A 25,358-nucleotide genomic window follows, 5' to 3' on the forward strand; every position below is an offset into this window, starting at 1 on the left:
ATAAGCTGCTGTAGCTCCAGTGGCCAGGTCTCTTCACAAACAGGGAATTCCAGTTTGGGAAGAGATCTGAGACAGCATGGGCAATATGTGCATGTCTCTTGGTGTTATATTTATTTATTTACTTATTTTTTTAATGTTTTATTTATTTCTAGGAGAGAGAGAGAAAGACAGCGTGAGCAGGGGAGGGTCAGAGATAGAGGGAGTCACAGACTGAAACAGGCTCCAGGCTCTGAGCTAGCAGTCAGCACAGAGCCCGACGCGGGGCTCGAACCCACGAACCGCGAGATCATGACCTAAGCGAAAGTCGGATGCTTAACTGACTAAGCCACCCAGGCGCCCCTCTTGGTGTTATATTTAAAAGCCAACATTGGAGAGGTTAAGAATTCAATCAGGATCCTGTTATCCTGGCTCCTAGACTGGCTTATTTAACACCAGTTATGTGATAATGTAAGAAAGTTATGTTGTCTCTCCGTAGTTCAGTTTCCTGACTTGTGACATGGAGATAATTTGAGAGGACACTTCTTAGGATGTGTGGTAGAGACACTCATGACTTACCCAATATCCATATAGGACCCCTATATTCCCCAGTCTACGTGAATTTATGGGAAACAACTTTGTATATGGGCTATGAACTGCAGAGATGTATGTCAGTTCAGGGCAAAACATTTGAAAAGCAGGTATATAACTCTAGTTCTTGTTCTGCAGCCAACACGAAGTCCCCAAGTTCCAATTAATACAGGTATTAAAAGTGGAGTCTCAATGCCCTGTATTCCCAATTAACTATACGGAGCAGAGACTTGCTCCCATTCTCCACTAAGACCCATGTTGGATATGCGAATGTGAGTGGAAGTGAACTTTTGCTATGAAAACCCACTAGATTAGAGGGCTAATCTGTTACTGATTCATATCCAAGCCCATCCTGATTCCTTCTGCAGGTATGACCCACTCACCTTATTGGGGAAAGTCGCATCAATCTCCTCCTGCAGTTTCTGCTGGACATCAGGGTGAGTGGCCAGTTCATACACAAGGAAGGAGAGAGAAGTGCTGGTTGGCTCATAGCCAGCAAAAATAAAGATAATAGATTGGGCCACAAGCTCTAGATCAGACAGAGCTAAAAGGAGGGGAAAGGCATGTTAGCTACAGCAGGCAAATATAAGACATCATAGTAGATGATGAGAAATCCACCTGAAACTCTCAAATCCCTCAAAGGAAAAATATAAAAGCAATTTGTAATCAAACTCTGGAGAGTTTTCACTCTTATGTCTATCTTCCAGAGCAAGAAAGAGGCAAAAGTTGTCTTGACCTGTTTATTCCCAAGGTCTATACTATTCTTAGCCATTTGCTTCTGGTTATGCCACCCTCTCCACCACCACACGTGGGTAGTTTCGTAAGATGACATTTCTGTCTGATGTACACAGTGTTATCAGTCTGTTCATTGGAGAATCCTAAAAGTACTTCAGCCACATGTAACATGAGATAGCACTGCTCCCCATGAAAATTTAAATTCTTCCAGCTAAAATACAGCTTAAATTTTATGAGAAAGTTTGAAGTGCTAAGGATTGTCAGGAAAGTTAAATGATCTTTCATCTCAACATACTAGTGACTTAAGAGAATTTAAGAGAACAATGTTGGGCTACGGATATGTGATATGATGGAATAAACCATCCTTTTTCTCAAAAATCAATGGTTAAATATTCAAGAATTTTGTGAGATTGTTGTCAAACCAGAGATACTTAAAATTAAACACAATGGGAATATTTCTGTCATAGACACAGCTAAATCAAGACTACTTTTTTCTTTCAGATATAGAGAGCATAATTATACCACTGGTTATGGATAGATATGGATATACTCATGTTTATCTCTCCTGTATAAATATATTTCATGTTCTTAGCTTGGTCCTCTGCGAGGAAATAAAGCAAAGAAACCCTGGTAGTAATGTGCACTCCTAGATCCCAGATTTTGATTTCTAAATACCATTTCTCACTAAAAAGAAACAGATTCATGGAGAAATGGCTGATTCCAACACTCATCAGGGGAAACAAAAGATAAACTCGGAGTGTCTCACACCAGAATTCAAGGAAATTCTCAGAAAAAATATGGGAAAAGAATACAGAATACTTTATGTACTGTAAAAGTGAATAGACATCATTATACATTTGTCAAAACCCATATAATGGACAACACCAAACATGAAGTGTAATGTAAACTAAGGATTTGGGATGGTGATAATGTGTCACTGTTGGGACATTGATTGTAATAAATGTAACACATTGTAAAAAAACATATATATATATATATATGAAATCTCTATGTTTTTCACTCAATTTCAGTGAACTTAAAACTGGTATAAAAAATAAAGTCTACTGAAAGCCTAAAAAAATAAGAAGAAATAATTAAAAGAATACACAGGAGCCCACTTGAAAGGCCTTCCAGAGGACAAATCTGAGAGAATTGATGATCTAAATAAAAAATGGTGTAAAAGATTAAGTTAGTTATACATGAGATCATACTGACATATATAAATAAATTTACTCATGAGAGAATAAATAGCTTCCATAAAAATGGAACATTAACACATGAATATAAAAGAAATGATGGATTTAAAAAGTCACCATTCTGGAATCATAGTAATAATAGTTTCAGTCGAATGCCATCCATGGACAACATAGGTAGTAGGTTAAACTTTGAAAAATAACCCATAGTATTTACACAGTTGCAAAGGCTTCCTGCACCAGTTATTTACTAATTACAAAGGGAAAAATAAAACTTTACAAGTACATTATGCCAGTGAACACAATTTTAACCAGTTGTTCCAAGTGAAGGTCACCAACACCGGGGGCCTGTGCCTCCTGGTGTGATGAAGCCTTGATATGAATTTCTAGACAGAGGTTCTGATTCAGTGGGTCTGGAGTATGTCAGAGGATTCACATTGGAAACAAGCTCCTCTGTGGCAGACAATGAATTGCTTAGTCTATCATTGCCCGCTGGCTCTGAACAAACCTGAGGCTGTGGGCTTCTGGAAAGTGCTTCTGCTATCATTTGTATCTGAACACGTGTTGTTCTTCAATTTGCAGAAATTTTACCTGCTAAAAACCTCTGTGCACATCTCAGAACCACTCCTGCCTCTGAGCCTCCCATCACTGGCTCTTTGATACTCTCCTTGCTTACCTTTATGGGTGTCTGTTTCTTTGGAATTCTGGGAGTTAATCATCAGCTGAAGCAAATCCACTCGGTGCTGGAAGAAGAAAATTGCAATGACAAAAGGTCACTTGTGAAGTCAGAATTAAGTCAGGGGTGCAGGACTTAACTTCTTTCCTGAGAATATGGCCCCTTTACATACAGAGATCTGACTAGTTTTTGCAGAGTCATCACTAAACAAAAACTTCCAGCTACAAACTTGGAGAACAGGATGCTTCTCTGACAGGAATCCAGCTATTCAGTCCCACTGCTTTTTGGTTCCTGCCTTCAGCTTTTCTGGCTGTTGACCAAAAGAACTGCCTGCTCCCTCTCTTGTCATGCCTGCTTGTTCAGGAGAAAATCCCTGATGCCAGTCCTGTTTAACTCTGGCCATGATTCTTTTTTTTTTTTTAATTATCTATCTATCTATCTATCTATTATTCTTTTTTTCTTTTATAGATTCTTGTTAAGTTGGTTTCCATATAACACCCAGTGCTTATCCCAACAAGTGCCCTGCTTCATACCCATCACCCCTTTCCCCCTCTCCTCTACTCCTATAAACCCTCACTTTGTTCTCAGCATTTAAGAGTCTCTCATGGTTTGCCTCCCTCCCTCTTCCCCACTATTTTTTCCCTTCTTCTCCCCCATGGTCCTCTGTTAAGTTGCTCCTAATCCTCCTATACGTGCAAACCTACGGCATCTGTCCTTTTCTGTCTGACTTATTTCACTTAGCTTAACACCCTCAAGTTCCATCCATGTTGCTACAAATGGAACTCTGGCCATAATTTTTAATGAATGGTCACATAGATCAATCCCCTGACCTCTGCAAACTCTATGGGGAGCTTCTGTGTCAGCATCTTCCATTCTTCCACCCTCCCAGAACTCTGCACAATCTTCGGTGACATCCTGGGGTACCCAACCCTGTCTCTCTGTCCTGCACATATTCTTTTCTCGCCAACAGGCCTCATTTAAGGCAAAACTGGCTTAGCCAGCTTTCTGCCTTCGTGCCCAGAGAAGACTCCTGCCCATTCTAGACAATATCAGGCTCAAATTTAACACAGATTATACTCCACCAGGTGCCTAATAGGACCTTCCACTAGAGAATGTGTAAAACAAGAGGCTTAGAATTTAAGCCATTCTTTGCCAATGTTAGATCTGGCAAAATTATAATAAACAGAAATTTATTTTTACACAGTGATTTTTGTGCTTTGACAATTTATTGAAGTGAAATGGTAGTTTTTCTCTCACCAAATTTTGTGCAGTGACATACGAGTTGCCATGCTTATTATTATAAGCATTCTTTCTCTGACTCAGTTTCTTAACACTTTCCTTAACTTCCACCTTCTTCATTCTCTGTAAAATGTTAGAACTCTCCTGTACTAAACCCTACAGTTCTCTACCTACCATAAAAACATACATAGAAGTGCACATTTGAGATGTACACAACTCAAGAAAAGATCAAAAGTGAACACCCACATGTTACCACCACTGGATTTACCTTTTGTTTATCTTTGAGGCGACTTTCCTTCATTCTTGTTACAGATTTTGTGAAAAAATCAGTAACCATTTTTGGAAACAGCCAGATATTTAATATTTCAAAAACTGGGGTAAGGAATGGGAAGAGTACTGTAAGGAAAAAGAGCAATGGAAAGCACAGTGAAAATGCAAAATTTACCTGCAGCAATTATAATTTACTCTTCCAATCACAGGAGTAAAAGACACCAGGAGTCATTGAAGCCAGAAGTCATTCCCTTATGGACTTTCAAGTCATTTCCCTTACAGAAATTTCAAGCCAATGGCTGAGCCAGGGCAAGTCACACATGGTGACCACAACTATAGCAGTGAGATCAGTGTCCACCTCCACAACTTTGGAGTGACCAAAGCAACAGAATTACTTTACTGGATATCTTATCTTTTATTTTTAGACTGAGCCTTTTTGGATAAACCAGACCATAATATGTTACTTGAATTAATCATACTGTTTAAGAAATGGTTGTCAGAATGCAAATAATACATAGTATGCCCTTTGACCACAATGTAATAAAACTAGAAACTGAGAACATAAACAACATTGGGAAACTCAAAAAATACATGGAAATTAAACATTGCACTCCTATATAACCAATAGTTCAAAGAAGAAATAAAAAAGGTAATTAAGAATTACTTGGAAGTGTGCCTGGGTGGCTCAGTCAGTTAAGCGTCTGACTTCAGCTCAGGTCATGATCTCACAGTTCATGAGTTCGAGCGCCATGTAAGGTTCTGTGCTGACAGCTCAGATCCTGGAACCTGCTTTGGATTCTGTGTCTCCCTCTCTCTCTGCCCCTTCCCCATTTGTGCTTTGTCTTTCTTTCTCTCAAAAATAAATAAACATTAGTAATTTCTTAATTAAAAGGAGGAATTACTTGGAGGCTGATCAAAATGAAGACGTGAAATACCAACTCTTGGGTGTAGCAAAAGTTATGCCAGAAAAAATTTATCGCTATAAATGTCTACATTTAAAAAGAACCAAGATCTCAATTCAATGATTCAATGATCCAGCTTTCTGCCATAAACATGTCAGAAAAACAAGAGGAAATTAAACCCAAAGCAAGCAGAAGGAAGCACATAATAGAGACAAGACCAGAAACCTATGAAATAGAAAATGAAGCTCATGTACCCCAATGTTCATAGCAGTACTCTCAACAATAGCGAAAACATGGAAATAGCCTAAGTGTCCATCAACAGACGAATGGATCAAGAAGATGTGGTTTATCTATACAATGGAATACTGCATGGCAATGAGAAAGAACGAAATCTGGCCATGTGTAGCAACATGGATGGATCTTGAGGGTGTTATGTTGAGTGAAATAAGTCAGGCAGAGAGGGACAAATACCATATGTTTGCACATATAGGAGGATTAGGAGGAACTTAACGGAGGACCATCGGTGAGAAGGTGGGGGGAAACAGTGGGGGAGGGGGATAGAGGCAAACCATGAGAGACTTGAATGCTGAGAACAAACTGAGGACTGATGGGTGTCGGGGGGGAGGGGGGAGATGGGCATGGAGGAGGGCACTTGGGATGAGCACTAGGTGTTATATGGAAACCAACTTGGTAATAAACTATTTGTTAAAAAAAAAGATGTGGTGTGTGTGTGTATATATATACATATATATACACACATATATATATACATATATATACACACATATATATAATAGACTATTACTTGACGATCAAAAAGAATGGATGAAACTAGAGTGTATTATGCTAAGTGAAATAATTCAGTTAGAAAAACAAACGTCATATGATTTCATTCCTATATGAATTTAAGAAACAGAACAGATGAACATAGGAGAAGGGAAGAAAAAAATAAAATAAGAAAAAACAGAAAGAGAGGCAAACGATAAGAGACTCTAAAATACAAGAACAAACTCACACTGTCAGAATGGCTAAAATTAACAACTTGCGAAATAACAGATGTTAGCAAGGATACAGAGAAAGGGGAACACTTTTATGTTGTTGGTAGAATAAAAACTGGTGCAGCCACTCTGGAAAACAGCATGGAGTTTCCTCAAAACATTAAAAACAAAACTACCCTATGAGCCTGCAATTGCATGACTAGTTATTTATCCAAAGGATACAAAAATGCTGATCCAAAGGGGCACATGCATCCCAATGTTTGTAGCAGCACTATCTCAATAGCCAAATTCTCAATTGTACATTTTAAAAGGGAATTATATGTTATGTGAAGTTATATCTCAATAAAATTGTTGTAGAAAGGTAGGAAGGGAGGAAGTGAGGGAGGAAGGAAGAAAAGGAGAAAAGGAAGGGAGAAGAAAAAATAGTAATGTACATACGTATTGAGAAGAAAAGTGGATCAAGGAATGAAAACTTTAAGAGCTTCCTCGTATTTTCTACGAAGGGATCTTGTGGGTTGTTGAGGGAATCAATGTTCACTCCAAAGGAAGTACCGGTAATCACATCCATGCTGTAAGCCCCCAAGATGCTGAGTAGAGAAAGAAAGACATGGATAATTAAAATCAGAAACTCTACTATCCGTATCCAACACATGCAGCCAAAAGAACATTAGATTTCAATGCTAAGGCCACACAAGAGCCACATTTTTGTTTTTTTCTTAAATACTTTATTGTCAAATTGGTTTACATTTAACACCCAGTGCTCATTCCAACAAGCGCCCTCCTCCATGCCCATCACCCACCTTCCCCTCTCCCCCACTCCCATCAGCCCTCAGTTTGTTCTCAGTATTCAAGAGTCTCTCATGGTTTGCCTCCCTCCCTCTCCCCAACTATTTTTCCCCTTCTTCTCCTGCATTGCCCTTCATTAACTTCCTCCTAATCCACCCATAAGTGCAAACATATGGTATTTGTCCTTCTCTGCCTGACTTATTTCACTCAGCACCCACCCATCCATGTTGCTACGCATGGCCAGATTTCATTCTTTCTCATTGCCATGTAGTATTCCATTGTACAAATATACCACATCTTCATGATTCATTCATCAGTTGGTGAAGAGCCACACTTTTGGAACCACCTTCTGGATCATCTGAAGAGTCTATATGCCATCACACTCACTCGTGGGGTAGGTATTCATGAGGAATTTGAAAGTCATCATGCTAGTGATGCCACTGGCCCTGTGCTAAGGGTGATGGGGACTCTATGGCAAGTTAGAGACACTTCTGAACTCAAGGAGCTGTCATAAAGGAATAGAGACCCAAAGTCAGACAAATTACAGTAGTGTGTTTTTAGTATGACAGTTGAAAGTGGATAAGCAGTGTATCTGAGCAGGACAAACAGTGGAATAATTAACCCTTAGAGGAGTCAAGAACGGTGAAACTGATCTGGACTTTCTCTCACCACGGTATCTATGCTCAGAGATGAAGTTCCTCTTCAGCACATTACAGAACAGCAACACCATGCTCTGTGCTGAAAGGAATGTCATCCCTCCTTCTCTACACTCCTGCTAAGGCTCCTGAAAGATCTTTTTTCCTCAACTCCAGTAATCAGAGCTTTCCATCAGGACACACTCATATCAGGAAAATGTAAGATCTAAGAATTTTCCTAGTAAAAATATATATAGTAAATCTCTCCAAAATTGATTTGTGGGTTGCCATAGCTAAGTGATCATATGCCACCAGGTTTCCTAGAACAGTTCCAATGTACATCTGTTCATCCTGCATAATTTTAAAATATCATGGTTTAGGCAAAAAACTGTATACATATGTGCGTATGGTCACCCTCCTCATCCCATGAGCAAGGCCTTCTCTCTGCTAAGGTTCAAAAATGGACAAGTGGTCATAAAGTTAATATACAGTGTTTGCTAATATCCTCAACAAAATCAGGAAGTTGTTCCAAGTTCCACATGATAAATTCCCTGCCCCCCCCACTGCCCACCAATATGTACAAAGTGCCTTCCCCTCCCACCATTCCATACCCTCTACACTCAACGATTTAGTAAATTATGATTCTTATTTTCAAACAATGTATTTTTGTCTTCTAGAATATCCAAGGGGACAATCAAGTAGATAAATTAATCCTGTATCATGTACACAAAAGAAGATCTGTTCTCTCCTGACAGTCCTGCCTTTTGAGGGGTGTTACTTCTTCTTGGGTGGCCCACTGGACTTGTAACTCCACAGGCCTACTTATGTTTGCTCACGGGACTAACTCAACAGTGAGAATCTGGCTCTGTGGTGGCAGATGGAAAGTGTCATGACAGAGTCAGAAGCCCAGCAGGTGCAGATCTACTTACTCTTTCAAGGTGACAGGCTTGCCTTTCTCTGCCTCCTTCCTCAGGTTCCTCACCAACACATCTCCATACTGGCCAATGATGGGGAACATCTACACACAAATGCAAGACCACTTGATTTAAATCTGAGAATCAAGTCCTAGAATGACCTGGATTTCATAACCATAAAGCAGTAAGTACATTTAATAACAAATATTATCATGTCTCTTCCCGGACATGAAGATAAAAGACCATTTTTAAGAAACCCAAATTCAGCAGACTACACCTAAGAAATGGACTGTGATCTTATTTTCTACCTGTTCACAGATGTATTCCTTAACTTTCTAACTGAAAGCCCTCCCCCCCCTTTTTTTTTACCTCCTTGAGCTTTCCACTGGTGAAGGTTGGAGACAGCAATGTTCGTATTCTCTTCCATTGTTCATCCTCAGACAGAGAGAGGGCATTTTTCATAATTCCCACTGGACCAAGAGGCTAGCATCAAAGCAAAAGACATTTTGCCTTATATAATTTTTGAAGGTCTCAAAGGTTGTGGAAAATTTGTCAAATGGATAGAAATTATTCAACAAGTTGGAGCAAGAAGATGTGGTTTATCTATACAATGGAATACTCCATGGCAATGAGAAAGAATAAAATCTGACCATTTGTAGCAATGTGGATGGAACTTGAGGGTGTTATGCTGAGCGAAATAAGTCAGACAGAGAAGGACAGATACCATATGTTTGCACAAATAGGAGGATTAGGAGCAACTTAACGGAGGACCATGGGGGAGAAGAAGGGGAAAAATAGTGAGGGAGAGGGAGGGAGGCAAACCATGAGAGACTCTTGAATGCTGAGAACAAACTGAGGGGAGATGGAGTGGGGGGAGGGGAAGAGAGGTGATGGGCATGGAGGAGGGCACTTGTGGGGATGAGCACTGGGTGTTATATGCAAACCAACTTGACAATAAACTATCTAAAAAAAAGAAATTATTCAACAAGTACTTAGTGATTGTCTACTGAGTAGCAGGCCCTATGTCAGACGTTCAACAGATGTTTATACCAAATGCCTACCCCTCTAAGAAGCTGAAAAACACATCATGCCACCTGATGTGTTTTCCAGGCTTTATATCCCAATGTTTTAATTTAAATGTGGTTAGGTAAATTTGGTAGGGAAACTACTCCTCCAGGGAAATACAGAGTATCAACCCCTAGTCCTAACCTGTGCAGAATAGAAATGGATTGGTAGAGATAGCCAGATAGCTCTGGCAAGCTGCATAGTACCTCAAACCAGTTTTGTCTTTACATATATCTACAGCAGGAGCAACTCACAAAACAGATGTCTTGTTATGGTGATTTTTAAAAAATACTATAATTAACACTAAAAAAATTAGGAATCTATTCTGAAGAAATGATGCAGTTACGAGAAATCTATTCCCCCTGTATTTCCCCAAAGAGACAGAAGGAAAAAGAGAGAGATAATTCTATATCTCAGATTGGTACTGGCCTATTGGCCAACAAACCCAAATTTTTCTTCCATCTTCCAAAACTGTACTTTGTTGTTTTATTTTTAGATGCAAGATGGTTTTTATTTTTATTTTTTAATAATAGTTTACTGTCAAGCTGTTTTCCATATAACACCCAGTACTCATCCCCACAAGTGCCCTCCTCCATGCCCACCACCCACCTTCCCCTCTCCCCCAACCCCATCAGACCTCAGTTTGTTCTCAGCATACAAGAGTCTCTCATGGTTTGCCTCTCTCCCTCTCCCCCACAATTTTCCCTTTCTTCTCCCCCATGGTCCTGTTAAGTTCCTCCTAATACTTCTATACGTGCAAACATATGGTATCTGTCCTTCTCTGCCTGACTTATTTCGCTCAGCATAACACCCTCAAGTTCCATCCACGTTGCTACACATGGCCAGATTTTATTCTTTCTCATTGCCATGGAGTATTCCATTGTATAGATAAACTACATCTTCTTGATCCATTCGTCAGTGGATGGACACTTAGGCTCTTTCCATGTTTTGGCTATTGTTGAGAGTGCTGCTATGAACGTTGGGGTACATGTGCCCCTATGCATCAGCACTCCTGTATCCCTTGGGTAAATTCCTAGCAGTGCTATTGCTGGGCCATAGGGGAGTTCTATTGCTAATTTTTTGAGGAACTTCCAAACTGTTTTCCAGAGGGGCTGTACCAGTTTACATTCCCACCAACAGTGTAGGAGGGTGCCCGTTTCTCCACATCCACGCCAGCATTTAGAGTCCTCTGATTTGCTCATTTTAGCCACTCTGACTGGAGTGAGGTGGTATCTCAGTGTGGTTTTGATTTGTATTTCCCTGATGAGGACGGATGTTGAGCATCGTTTCATGTGTCTGTTGGCCATCTGGATGTCCTCTTTGGAGAAGTGTCTATTCATGTCTTCTACCCATTTCTTCACCGGATTGTTTGTTTTTCAGGTGTGGAGTTTGGTGAGTTCCTTATAGATTTATTATTTTGTTTTAATACAGATATCTCTAACACCCATTCATATTAAAAACTGACAAACTAGGAACAGACAACATCTTCCTCAATTTCATAAAGGGTATATAACAACCCTAGAGCTAACATCACATCAATGATGAATGACTGAGGTACCTGAGGTTAGGCCTAATTCCTATCACTGGACTACACTACCACAAGAGTCCACAGCTAAACCCTGAAGCTGTACAACTATACATGGCCAGATTCTAGTCACAAGCACTCATTGCCATGCATGCAGCAGTGGCTAGCCCCTGAATATACCTGTGTGCTCACAGCTGGCCATGGTCCCCACTGGTGGCCCCAGCCCTGTTCTGGGGATAAGCCTGCTTTCAGTACCCCCACCCCCACTACACACAATGATTGTGTATATAGCACCAATTCTGGCCACCATTCTGCTTGCCCCAGTCCCCTGGTGCTGGACCTAATGGTGTTACTGATTATCCCAACAGCTACTGCAGCCACAAGAACCTTCCATTCCTCCTGCTGCCAAGAATCATGCAGTTGTTGATGTTGAGGCCCCCAACTGCCTGAACCAACCTTGCTCTCCTGAATTACTTTCAATTATCCAGTCAGAGTAAGGTAAAAAAAAAAAAGACAAAGCCTGGGAAGAAAAAGCACCAAAAGGACTTATAGGACACCATCAAATGAAACAATATGCATCTCCCATATATGAGCAGAAAAGTGGGCAGAATGCTTATTTAAAGAAACAATGGCTGAAAACTTCCCAAACCTTGGGAAATATATGGAAATCTTGGGACATGAGCTTAAAAGCCCTCAATAAGATTGAATCAAAAAAAGACTTCACCAAGATACATTATAACTGTCAAAAACTAATGACAAAAAATATTTTTAAAAATTTAACGTTTATTTATTTTTGAGACAGAGAGAGACAGAGCACGAATTGGGGAGGGGCAGAGAGAGAGAGAGAGAGAGAGACAGAATCTGAAACAGGCTCCAGGCTCTGAGCTGTCAGCACAGAGCCTGACATGGGGTTTAAACCCACAGACCTCTAGATCATGACCTGAGCTGAAGTCAGATGCTTTACTGATTGAGCCACCCAGGTGTCCCAAGACAAAGAAAAGTCTTGAAAGGAGCAAGAGAAAAGGAGCTCATCGTATAAAAGGAGGACATCCCTGTGGCCATCAGCTGATTCCTCAGCAGCAATCTTGAAAGCCAGAAGAGAGTGAGTGATTTTTCAAGAATACTTTACCCTGAAAAGAAGGCCTTCAGAAACAAGAGATAAAACATTTCCAGACAATCAAAAGTGGAACTTGAGGGTGTTATGCTGAGCAAAATAAGTCAGGCAGAGAAGGACAGATACCATATATTTGCACGTATAGGAGGATTAGGAGGAACTTAACAGAGGACCATGGGTGAGAAGAAGGGGAAAAATAGTGGGGGAGAGGGAGGGAAGCAAACCATGAGAGACTCTTGAATGCCGAGAACAAACTGAGGGCTGATGGGAGTGAAGGGGAGGGGAAGAGGGTGATGGGCATGGAGGAGGGTACTTGTGTGGATGAGCACTGGGTATTATATGGAAACCAACTTGACAATAAACTATTTAAAAAAAAACAAAAATGGAAATAATTCATAACCACTAACCTTGCCTTTAAAGAAATACTAAAGAGAGTTCTTCAAGCTAAAAAAAAGGACACTTACTAGTAACATGAAATCACATGAAAGTATAAAATTTCACTGGTAAATGTAAATTGTACTGGGATGTGAAAATTACTTATAACTCTAGTGAAAGGTTAAAGAGAAATAATTAGGGGCATTTGGGTGGCTCAGTAGGTTGCAATGTCCAATTGAGGCTCAGATCATAAACTCATGGTTCATGAGTTCAAACCCCATGTCAGGCTCTGTGCTGACAGCTCAGAGCCTGGAGCCTGCTTCAGATTCTGTGTCTCCCTCTCTCTCTGCCCCTCCCTGACTCATGCTCTGTCTCAGTATCTCTCCCAAAAATAAACATTAAAAAAAAAACTAGAGTAGATACTGAAAAGATAAAGAGAAAAAGATCAAAGCATACCACTATAAAAAAAAATACGTAAAATCACAAAGGAAGACAGGAAGAAGGAATAAGTGATCTATGAAACACCTGGATTACCAAAATGACAACGGTAAATCCTAACTTATCAATAACTCTTTAAATGTAAATGAATGCACTTGTTGGGATGAGCACTGGGTGTTTTATGGAAACCAACTGACAATAAACTATAAAAGAAAAAATATGCAAAAGGAAAAAAATAAATGTAAATGGATGGATGAATGGATAAAGAAATGGCAATATTACTCAGCCTTAAAAAGGAAGGAAATCATGCCATTTCAAACAATATGGATGAACCTGGACAACATAGACAAGATGCTAAGGGAGCTAAACCAGACACAGAAGGACAGGCATCTCATGATCTCACATATAAGTGGAATCGGAAAAATAAAGACAAGCTCATTATAGAAGGTAGTGTTAGTTATCAACGGCTGGGGAGGAGGGCAAAGGGCAGACACTAACCAAATGGTGCAAATTTTCAGCTATAAGATAAATAAGTAGTGGAGACTGAATATACTGCATGGGGATTATAATAATTACCACTGTAGTATATACTTGAAATTTGCTAAAAAAGTAGATCTTACATGTTCTTAACACACACACACACACACACACACACACACACACACACACACAGAGTAACTCTGGATGTTGTTGGTAACATTAATTAATTCATGTGCCATAATCATTTCATTTTATATATAATATAATTTTTTTAATGTTTTATTTATTTCTAGGAGAGAGAGAGAGAGACAGCGTGAGCAGGGGAGGGTCAGAGAGAGAGGGAGTCACAGACTGAAACAGGCTCCAGGCTCTGAGCTGGAAGTCAGCACAGAGCCCGACGCGGGGCTCGAACCCACAAACCGCGACATCATGACCTAAGCGAAAGTCGGACGCTTAACCGACTAAGCCACCCAGGCAGCCCTTATATATAATATAAATGTAAGCAGTTTTTATTATAAACATATATATCTAAATTTTTTAATGATGAAAGACTGAATGCTTCCCCCTAACATCAGGAACAAGACAGAATATCCACTCTAACCACTCTTATTCAACATTGTACTAGAAAATCTAGCTAGTCCAATAAGACAAAACAAAGAAATAAAAGACATACAGAATGGAAAGATTAAAAATAGGAGTATCCCTATTTCAAATGACATAATGTCAATGTAGAAAATCTTGAGGAATATAAAAAAGAACAGCTCTGCATCTAATAAATGAGCTCAGCTAGGTTGTAGAAAACAAGATCAACACAAAACCCAACCACATTTCTATATAATAACAAGAATATGTCAAAAGCCATTAAAAACGCAATAATCACTCAAAGAAAGTGCACTATTTTAGGTACACATTTTTTATAACACATGTATGTTTTTCCTGTGCTGAGAGCTACACATTGGTGAAAAAAATCAAAGAAAACCTAAATAAACACATAGTATGTTCATGAATTGACAGACATGACTTAGTGAAGATACAAATTTCTCCCAAACAGATCTATGGGTTTGAAGCATGTCTTACAAAGTCTCTGCTATTAGGTAAACATAGATAAGTTCTGAATTTGTATGGAAAGGCAAAGCAGCTGGAATAGCTAACACAATTCTAACAAAAATAAAATGGGAGGAATCACTGGACATATGTGAGAGGTACTATACGGCTACAGTAATCAAGATAGCCTAGCACTGGTGCAGGACTAGATACAGAGATCAATGAACAGAACAGAAAATGAGAAACACACACACACATGCCCCTCTGAATTTTAATGTTAGTACAAAATCAATTCAGTGGAGGAAGTACAGACTTTTCACACTGGTGCTGGAGCAATTAGACATTCAAGGGCCAAAAACAAAGATCCTTGACCTAAACTTCCCATCTCACAATTAACACTAAAATGAACACAAAACAGATCACAGACTTAAATGTAAAACATAAAACTAAATGCTTGGAGAAAATCCTTGGGACTTGCAGCTAGGTGAAGAGTTTTCAAACATGAGCCAAAGTCAAAACCCATAAAAGGAAAAAACAAATGAACTGGCCTTATCAAAATTTAAAAAAAACGTTTGCTCTGCTGTAGACCCTGATACAACAAAAAGACAAGCCACACACTGTGCCTACAGAAGAATACTAAGAGGGAGACTTTTGGTGATGGAACAGCTCTGTAACGTGATTGTGCTGGTGGATACACTAATCTACATGTAAGATAAATATTCAGACAGCAACACACACACACACACACACAAATGGGTAAACCTAAAACTGCTGAAATCTGAATAAGCTCTGTGGCTAGAACCAATGACAAATTCTGCTTTGATACTGTCCTATATAGTTAAGCAAGATATTATCTTAGAGGAAACAGCTTGGAGGCCACATGACATGACACCTCCTGGGACAACTTCCAGGGAATCTATCATTATTTTCAAATAAAAGTTTTAGAAATAACTATGTAAATTTAAGAAAAATCCATGCCTACCCGCCGGTTTGTGAAGACAGAATAGCATTCTTTCACTAGTACTGTTTTGATCATGTCCGGATCTGTGATAGCCAACACCGGCTGTCGCCCATCATAAAACCTGTGTCAGGGAAACAGAGCTGATTATTTAACATGCCAGTTTGTGCAATGGCAGCCACTCCTGGAAGTCTAGACTTTTATCCTGATCTTACCTAATCCAATCTCTGAGACCATGGCCAGAAATGACATTAGAAAGATTATTAAGTCTACATGTGTATGTGGGTATTTCTGGGACCATTCTCCATAATTTTTTGCATGTTAAAAATATTTCAAATATTTTAGAAGTACTTCAAACATTTTAAATATTTTGTCTATATTATCAAACAAGAAGATGGATTAGTAAATAAATGAAGGCAAGTAAATTATCTAAGAGCAAAAAAAAAATGAAAGAGAATCTACCCACTCAATCACTAAAAATTATAATTTTGAAGATACATCAAACACATGAAATGCACGTGATACAATATTAGGTGCAAATTATAGACAAAGTGATCACAAAGATGAAAGATGTGCCTGCAGATAAAGACTTGAAATGCTCAAAAAGTGATGGCAAAATTATGAATCATTTCTTTGACTTATTTTCTAAAATATGCTTGCTAGTTACATTTTAAAGAAAATATTATTTAAATATTAAAGAGACATCCTTGGTAGCATTAACTCAGAAAATTTGAAACCACAAAGCCAAAGAGAATAAAGTAATACAGAGAAATATATAAAATTCACTTTAGATATATTTACCTTTATTACTTAGATGTATTCTTTTTTTAATGTTTTTATTTATTTCTGAGAGAGAGAGACAGCATGAGCAGGGGAGAGTCAGAGAGAGAGGGAGATACAGAATCTGAAGCAGGCTCCAGGTTCTGAGCTAGCCATCAGAACAGAGCCTGACGCAGGGCTTGAACCCAGGAACCATGTGATCATGATCTGAGCTGAAGTCAGATGCTTAACTGACTGAGCCACCCAGGCGCCCCTACTTAGACTTATTCTTATAGGTGGGTCCCACATGTGAGTCCCTTGGGTTCCAATAGGTGACAAGTTTAGCAGCAGGGCAAGTCCATTTGTGACACATGTGTCACACAAATCTGACTCCTTATATGTGATCCATCCCAGTTAAGCCTGACCTCTTGACTGTCCGTATGACACATTAATGGGAACTAGCCACTGGCATGAAGCGTACGTTACACTTAACTAGTGTCTTCTGGCATTGTGTTTTCCAATAAAAATCATTTGTATTTATTAGAACAAAATGGAAGGTTTTCCACAAGTCCCCTATTCTTCCTTTGACATCACAGAGGAACTTCAAATGCTTTGTGATCAGATATAAAAATGGATTAGAATCACTGCACTAAGTGCTTCCCATCTGCAAAAAGTATTCTAAAACTCAGAAGGTTTCAGTGGGAGTCAAGTATGTTTAGTGTTGAAGCAGTGATAGTAGTTACTGAAGTGGCACCTGGGTTGGCTCTCCCATCAGCCTGATCATATTTCTCGAGTGATTTCCCTCATCTCATCATGTTTGTTAAAAAACACCAGGGTGGACAAGGGACAGTGGCTTGGAGTTACCCTTTACTTTTCATGATCTCACACAGCTCATATATGGATGGCTTCCACTACCAGTTAAATTCAGATTCTTGCACCCCACCCCATATCCTTCAGATTCTGTGTTGCTGGGAGATGGAAACCAAGAATCCGCATTTTTGGAATCTGCCCTCCCAGATGGTCCTTATCCACAGCCAAGCATGAGGACCATTTATTAAAGACAGAACAGGGGCCCACAATGTAAGACTGACTCCAGCCAGAGCATACCAGTACTGAATGTAGAAAGGAAGGGACACTGGAGATGAACCAGTGACAATCCAGAGATCTGTGTTCTTTCTATTCCATCATGTTGCTTATGGGCCACACCAACTCAGCAGAGCCAAATGGTGTCTGAGGACTTGACCAGAGAAGATAAAGAGGTACAACACTGACTGTGAGCACCCCAGCACCATACTATACCTCTCACACTGCTTCAGCAAAACTCTAGCCGACCTCAATGGGCATATCCACTGCAAGCAGCTGAGGCCATACTGCAAAATGCCGTCTGTCAGCCCACCAGTGAAACACTGTGGTTTAGAAATTCCCTACAACTCTTCCAGTGCATAGAATGGGAGAAAGAAATACTTGACTATACTTCTATTGGAAAGTCTTGGCTTAGTACTAAAAGGCAAAACAAAGTAATCACACTTGCAGACAGAGTAAGAAAAAGCTGAGCAGAAATCGTTTTACATTCTGTTTACAACAGTGCTTCTATCAAAAGCACATATTAATCTAAAATATAAAAGATACCCTGAAGCTCTCCAGACCCAAGTGGATGACACACTTGGATGTCCTGGTGACACATGGGATCCCAGGAAGGGGAGGCTTAGGAGCTTTAATTAGATGACTTCATCTCAAGGGGCTCTTGACTGAGACTGTCCACACCATGGGGACCTCATCATAAAAAGCCTGTCACTGGAAATTTCCAGGATACTCACCCCCACATTCTTCCATATGTTCTAAAACATTTCTCATCAAAAACAGAAAAGCCCTGCAAGAGAAAAGAAACTGTATTAATAATAATGTACATAATCTAAATGTACTCAGGCCTACCTCTAATGGGCACAAAAAGGATGCAGATCACATGAAATGCGGCTTACTACCTCTGACTGGCAGATAGAGGGAAGCTCTTATTCACAGGTTTCTTACAGGAAAGGAGAGAAAACAGAGGAGACACAAAATGGAGAATTTCAAATCCTTCTTGAAGTGTCTAATACTGTTCATACTGAACATTTTGCCCATTTGTAAAGAGTGTGTAATCCCTGTCTTTCTGACATGTTTGGCTTGTGCATGTGTTGTCTCTAAATCTCATAACCATCTGAATTATTAACTTCAGGGCCACATGAGAAAACAGAAGGTGAGAGAAACTCACTGTGGCCTGCACACTCTGAACCCCCAATACCACTCTGTTCATTGAACTCATGAGCGCTACTAGATTTTCAGTAGATTTAGGAAATTAAGACATCTGTGCCCTCTTTCAGTCTGGCAGATTTACCAAGTGTTAAGACATTTTGTTGAGTGAGAAAATGACAGATAAATGGATGAACAACAAAGTGGATTTGCTTCCAGTTGTCCAGTTCTCACACGGAAAAGAGGGGATGATGTCACCACTCCACAAAGGATGGAGCAAATTAGGGGCGCCTGGGTGGCTTAGTCGGTTAAGCGTCCGACTTTCGCTTAGGTCATGATCTCGTGGTTCGTGGGTTCGAGCCCCGCGTCGGGCTCTGTGCTGACTGCCAGCTCAGAGCCTGGAGCCTGTTTCAGTCTGTGACTCCCTCTCTCTCTGACCCTCCCCTGCTCACGCTGTCTCTCTCTCTCCTAGAAATTAAAAAAAAAAAAAAAAAAAAAGGAAGGAGCAAATTAAAACACTTTCTGAGTTTTCAATTATGTCACTTCAAAAAAAGAAAACAAAAAAAACTTCCTGTCTCTATGTTTCAGCTGTGATATTTGATGTTTTCACTTTACAAAGGAAGGTTCCAGAAATGTGGGTCTTGGGGTGCACGTACTAAGGAGTTGATCTGGGAAAAGTGGAAAGGAGATTATTGCTCTGTTGGAGAGGAAAAAGTCCAGGACATTCTTAACGATAACTGGCACTGAGAGCCAGGAGAAGTGGGATCTGAGGAGCAAGCCTCAGGTCTGCAGGAAAGAGACTCCGAGGCAGAGTGCAGCCTATTCTAGAGACTCTACCTGCTGGCCTTTAGGACGTGAGCTCCTACCTCTGTTCAGAAGCCAGGCCTCTGGTGAGGCATCAGAGCTGGATTAGCCACCAGTCTGTGTGTCTGATAGTACATTCCATCCAGGTACATTAAGTGTCTTTATTTTTAATTATTTTTAATTTTTTAATGTTTATTATTTTTGAGAGATAGAGAGAGACAGAGCACGAGCAAGGGAGGACAGAGAGAAAGAGGGAGATGCAGAATCTGAAGCAGGATCCAGGCTCTGAGCTGTCAGCACAAAGCCCACCGCAGGGCTCAAACTCACTGACCATGAGATCATGACCTGGGTCAAAGTCAGACGCTTCACCAAATGAGCCACCCAGGTACCCCACATTAAGTGTCTTTAATAGTTTTGTCAAAACATCTCTTTTCAAATGGTTTTGTATGAGTGGTTCCACCTTTGTGTGAAAAATAACACACACACACACACACACACACACACACCCCTCATTTAGAATTAAATCTGAAAACAATAGAAAAGCACTATATTGTCTCACTTATACTCTCTCCCTGCTCAACTCACCCATAGAGTGCTCCTTTGAAGATACAGAGGTAAAGCCGAGATCTCTAGTTCAAATTTTCAAATGCCAAAATATGTCACAGGTGGCAAAGGGTGAGTTAGAGCCATGGAAATAACTGTGGGGTGGGGTGGGGTGGAGTTTGGCCAATCCTTAAGATAATTTAATTATGTGTAAATCTTCCAAAAGTGAATCTTGGGCTGCCTAATAAACTGAAATTCCAGAGCCATCCAGGAAAACAAAGAGGCTATAAGAGCTCATGCTATGAACAGAAAAGTCTGACTCTAGCCTACAGAGCTTAATGAGCCACTATCAGAGACCCTCTTGATGCTTTTCTCCTAATACCAAATACCATTATGCCTTCCTGGGAATCAGCAACTGCCAGAAATAAAAGCCTCTTTATGATCCTCACAAGCTGGAACAACAAGTCCTGGGCTGAATCAGAGAGGTGCACTGCCAGCTGACTGAAAACCTGAGGCTCCTAACAGCAGACAAGAGAGACCTGGGCTACACCTGGCCATATGCTGAGTTGGGGCTTATAATGCCATTTCTGGAGAGTCTGAAAGCCAAGACTTCCTCCTATAGAGGAACATTTTTACTATGAAACTAAGCTGGGATTTGCAACCATAAGAAGAAGAAAGAGGGAGCACAGACCACACTTACCCACCAATACCCCAGAGCAGTTCCCACAAAAGGCAGAGGTTTTGGCCCAGGAATTCCCAGCTTCTTAAAAAGTCCATGTGTGTAGGTCCCATATCTGTAAAGTGAAAGAGAAAGGGATGGTGAAAGAGGTGCGGAGACTGTCCAGTCACTGATACAACTGGAACAGGTAAGAGGGGAGGTAACATGTAGGCAAGAAATAGTAACAGCGATCCAAACAGCAATCATTACATTCACTTATCATCTCCTTTCCCATCTTCACTGTGAGATCCACAAAGAATGATGATGAGTAGCTAAGAGCAGCTGACAACTTCACCATCCCAAATCCTAGACTGAACACTTGATAAATGTTTCCACATTGAGAGCTCCTAAAAGGCTCATGCTGGATTCTTTTAGAAAATTCACTCGTGACTATTTAGTAAGTGACGGTGCCATGACTTTGGAGATTGTCACTCTCCAAAGAATGAGAAAGAGAAAAAAAGTTTACCTGCTCCTATGAATGATGAGATTTTACTAAATATATCCACTCAAAACCAAATAGTTACTGAGAATCTACTATGGAAATGTTCTTAGCAGTTTCCTCAGATAGACATTTCTGCTTTTCCTTTATTGTAGTCCCTGGTGCTGTTTTGGATCAGCTCCTTCTTAAATTTTAAAAAAATATTTTATTTTATACCTGAGAGAGAGAGAGAGCGCATGATTAGGGGAGGGACAGAGAGACAGACAGAATCTGAAGCAGGCTCCAGGCTCCAAATTGTCAGCACAGAGCCTGACATGGGGCTCGAACCCACAAGCAGTGAGATCATGACCTGAGCTGAAGTCAGACGTTCAACCGACTTAGCCATCTAGGTGCTCCTGGATCAGGTCCTTCTTTGAATGTGGGAGAGGAGGTAAGATGGGGGAGAAGTAGGGAGCTGCGTACATTTCACTCACCCCCTTCTCTCAAACTGAGAAGGCCTGAAGCCATAGGACCCTGAACCGCAGGAGTTTGGGAGGAAAAAAGACAGAGTCCGCTGAGAAAACAACCTCATAGGCGCATGAATGTGAACTGGGGAAGATAGAAACAGGCCGGGACCCAAAGACGTGGAGGGTACTCCCATTGTGGCGAGCCGTGGTGAGTCAAGGGGAAAAGAAAGAGTGGCTGAAACTGCTCATAGAACTGTCCCTGGAGAAGAGAAAAACCTTGCCTCGGGACAGAGAGTGATCCTGTTTCCAGCTGTGATGCTGACTTTGGGCTGGGTACCCTGGTCCCAGGTGACGCCAGTAGAAACGACTCCACTGCTCTCCTGGCTGATCCCCAGCAGGGAAACGGCCAACCTGAAACTGCTCCACTGCTCTCCCAGATCGATTCGCAGCTAGGAAGGACCCGGCCTGCGGGTTTATATTTCAGGCGGTATCAATAAAGCACTCGGGCTAAGATCTGGAAACGAGGCATGGCTTGGGACATAGAAAACAGCCCACTTTGGCTACGCCTGTGGCACAGGGAGATCTGATTTCCAACACTTCGTTCAAGAAGGGACTGGGGCACCGTCATTTTTCTCCCCACAACCACCAGGGCAGGACCTCAGGGAGTGGCCCACGGGACACAGTGGAGGCTAAGACCTGCCTACACCAAACCAGCCCAACCCTGCTAGAGAGCTGCTTATTTTTTTTACTGGAGCCTGGGGCAAGAGCAACATGGATGCACTGCCATGATTAATTCTAGATCAATCCTTTCTATTCAGACATATTTTCCCTTGTCTCATATGTATCCCTCCCCTCTGCTGGCCTGGACACTCTGGTCATTGGTTTCCTTAAACAGTCACATTTAATCCATTCTCTAGATGTACATACTATACCTCAACTGCTATCCCTCTATCTCTCTCTCTCTGGAGTAATCAGACTATACAGTTTCTCTGAGTAACATTATCTTCGTTTCTTTCTCCTCTCCTCCTATCATATTCTCCTCTTTCTCTCGCTGAGTTAAGCCTCTTAGTCTCTCTGCCTGGTCATTTTCCTGGATCAGGTCCTTCTTTTTTTTTAATTTTTTTTTAATGTTTTATTTATTTCTAGGAGAGAGAGAGAGACAGCGTGAGCAGGGGAGGGTCAGAGAGAGAGGGAGTCACAGACTCCGAAACAGGCTCCAGGCTCTGAGCTGGCAGTCAGCACAGAGCCCGACGCGGGGCTCGAACCCACCAACCGCGAGATCACGACCCAAGTGAAAGTCGGACGCTTAACCGACTAAGCCACCCAGGCGCCCCATGATCAGGTCCTTCTTAAATCTGTCTTCATAGAAGTCTTGAGCAACCACAGTGTTCTTATTTGTGTACAATGAAAACTGTGTCGAAGTCTCAACTGGCCTCATTGAAAAGTGAGATTCCATCAGGTCAACCCAAGTCAGGCAATTTGGTTCTCTTGAGCTACAAAGAAGGGGAATTGATCCATATGTGTGTTGAATGCCATATTAAAGGATCAGTAAGTAAACAGTCCATTCCCAGACCATTCTTCCCCCTGTGGAATCTGGTCCTCCAACCTGAGATACTCATCTGTTCAGCACACTGCAAGGCCCAATCAATTTTTCAATATGGTTACTAAGTTTACTGACTTAGTAAACCATGTTTACTGTGCATCAACTATCTCAAAAACCCATTATGGGTGGTGCTCCCTATGGCTTGACCTGCCTGCATTTCATCCTTCATGAGTTGCCTCTGGAATCCCACAACTGGGAGTTCTGGATCCTTGCAAACCTTCCACTTAGGTGTTGCTGAGAGATGGCAGAGTAGAGGAAGGAGAGAGGCTGAGAGAAGAGGCTGCCAGCACCATTTTAGCCATGAACTTGCTAGGCCTACAAGGCTAACCCCATAGAGGCAAATTAGGAAAGTGGTTGGAAAAGATGCTAGGTAGAAATGGTTACATACTGTACACTTGCTTTCAGCTAACAGATAACTCCAGTTCATAGCAGAATACGTGTTATGCAACATACAATGAGTAAGGACAAAATGTTCCAGAGAAATGCATTCAGACCTCATCTCCTCTTCTTTGGAAGCTAGCATTTTAGACAGTACAAATTACAAATATTTTGTACACATCCAGAATTTCTTATACTATGTAATCAAATAAAACCCCAAAATTGCAGGAAAGGACATGTTTGAGGGATGCAGCAGAGACCTCAACCCACCTCAGCGGGATATTTGGATCCTTCCTCCAGAACAGTTCGACACATGTGCACCAAATGCCAGAAGTACAGGTGGCCCCAATTAATTCCACCTCTGTTCCTTTGCCATGACCAATACAAAAAGCCAATTCTGGCTTCTGGACATTGACCATGTTAATTCAACTCCCAAGTGAGGCCAAACAATTGAGTGAATGTGTCAGCAACACTGGTCACAAGGAAAGATCTGGTCTAAACTCACAGGGCTCCATACAATGCAGAGGTGGGGCTGGGTAAATTTTTCTGATTAATTCCAGTTTCCCTACTTTTGGTAGAGTAATGCTGCTGTTGGTACAAATGAAGAGGCTAACAATAAAGTGACTCATTTTTAGTGCCTATACACTGCACTGGCAGGCAGAAGGCACTGTCTACAGCTGCTGACTCTGCTACACCAGTGTCTTCTAACTCTAAAGTGCTGTTTGCCTGGTGGCGACAGTGTCCAGTGACAGCCCCACTGCCAGACAGACCACTCATAGCATGTCCTTGTTCACATGGTGTCCTTGTTCCCTGGCTTCAAGCAGATGAGATGCTAACTCGGTGGTCCTGTGCTGCCCTCCTGTGGGACCAGGACTGAGGAGTATCTCTGAGAGGTCTTCTCTGAAGGAGGAATATTTTCCACTCCATTATGAGTTCTACCTGGATGCCTCTCACATCACCACTGACCCAGGGTCTTACTACTCACCTGTGCTGAGAGGTTAAAATAACCTGCTGGGCATTTGTAAACATATACACAACCTATATCATAGAAGTATGCATGTGTACACTAAAGTCATATTCCCAACATTGCTCTAGAAGGCTGAGGTAATTTTTGCACCCTTATAGTCGTAAAGACTTAACCAACAGCCTCCTTTTAGCCTTCAGAAAGAACAAGCTGGAAATAGTCTTATCTCAGAAAAAAACCTAGTATTAAATAGAATGAAATTAAACCACATTAATTATATTCAAAATAATCACACAGAACATATGTTGCCACAATACTCAACACCCCCAATCTTTCTCTCAGAAAATGAAAATGAGGCTTATATGTTCTATGTTAACATCTTCATGACTTCCTATCTTAAAGAAAGTGAAATTGATATAGAGGTCAAAGGTGACATGGAGGGGACTGTCCCTACCCACAGTTTGAAACTAAGTCCTTTCCAAACCTGATCCAGGATGCCTGGAAACTCACCACTGAAAGGAACGCCTCTGCTAATGATTTTTATTCCTCCTCCTGTACTGT

At 40.9% G+C, this 25,358-nt stretch overlaps 1 protein-coding gene across 1 annotated transcript in view; it reads right to left on the minus strand.

The window, feature by feature from the left end:
- The window catches only part of LOC120227384 (cytochrome P450 3A12), a 34,959-nt gene extending 13,934 nt beyond the window's left edge, over positions 1–21,025 (minus strand). Inside the window, exons 1-9 of the mRNA XM_039225508.1 lie at positions 20,950–21,025; positions 18,491–18,543; positions 15,939–16,038; positions 9,285–9,398; positions 8,931–9,019; positions 7,019–7,167; positions 4,679–4,806; positions 3,172–3,238; positions 951–1,111 (exon numbers count right to left, since the gene is read on the minus strand). Of these exons, the coding sequence (XP_039081439.1) occupies positions 951–1,111; positions 3,172–3,238; positions 4,679–4,806; positions 7,019–7,167; positions 8,931–9,019; positions 9,285–9,398; positions 15,939–16,038; positions 18,491–18,498 (816 nt within the window). The 5' untranslated portion in view covers positions 18,499–18,543; positions 20,950–21,025. The remainder of the gene's footprint in view (positions 1–950; positions 1,112–3,171; positions 3,239–4,678; positions 4,807–7,018; positions 7,168–8,930; positions 9,020–9,284; positions 9,399–15,938; positions 16,039–18,490; positions 18,544–20,949) is intronic.
- Positions 21,026–25,358: the final 4,333 nt, after the last annotated feature.

This window comes from Hyaena hyaena, unplaced genomic scaffold (genome assembly GCF_003009895.1).
Source record: "Hyaena hyaena isolate Hyena2069 unplaced genomic scaffold, ASM300989v1 scaffold_2269, whole genome shotgun sequence".
In the NCBI taxonomy this organism is placed as follows: Eukaryota; Metazoa; Chordata; class Mammalia; order Carnivora; family Hyaenidae; genus Hyaena; species Hyaena hyaena.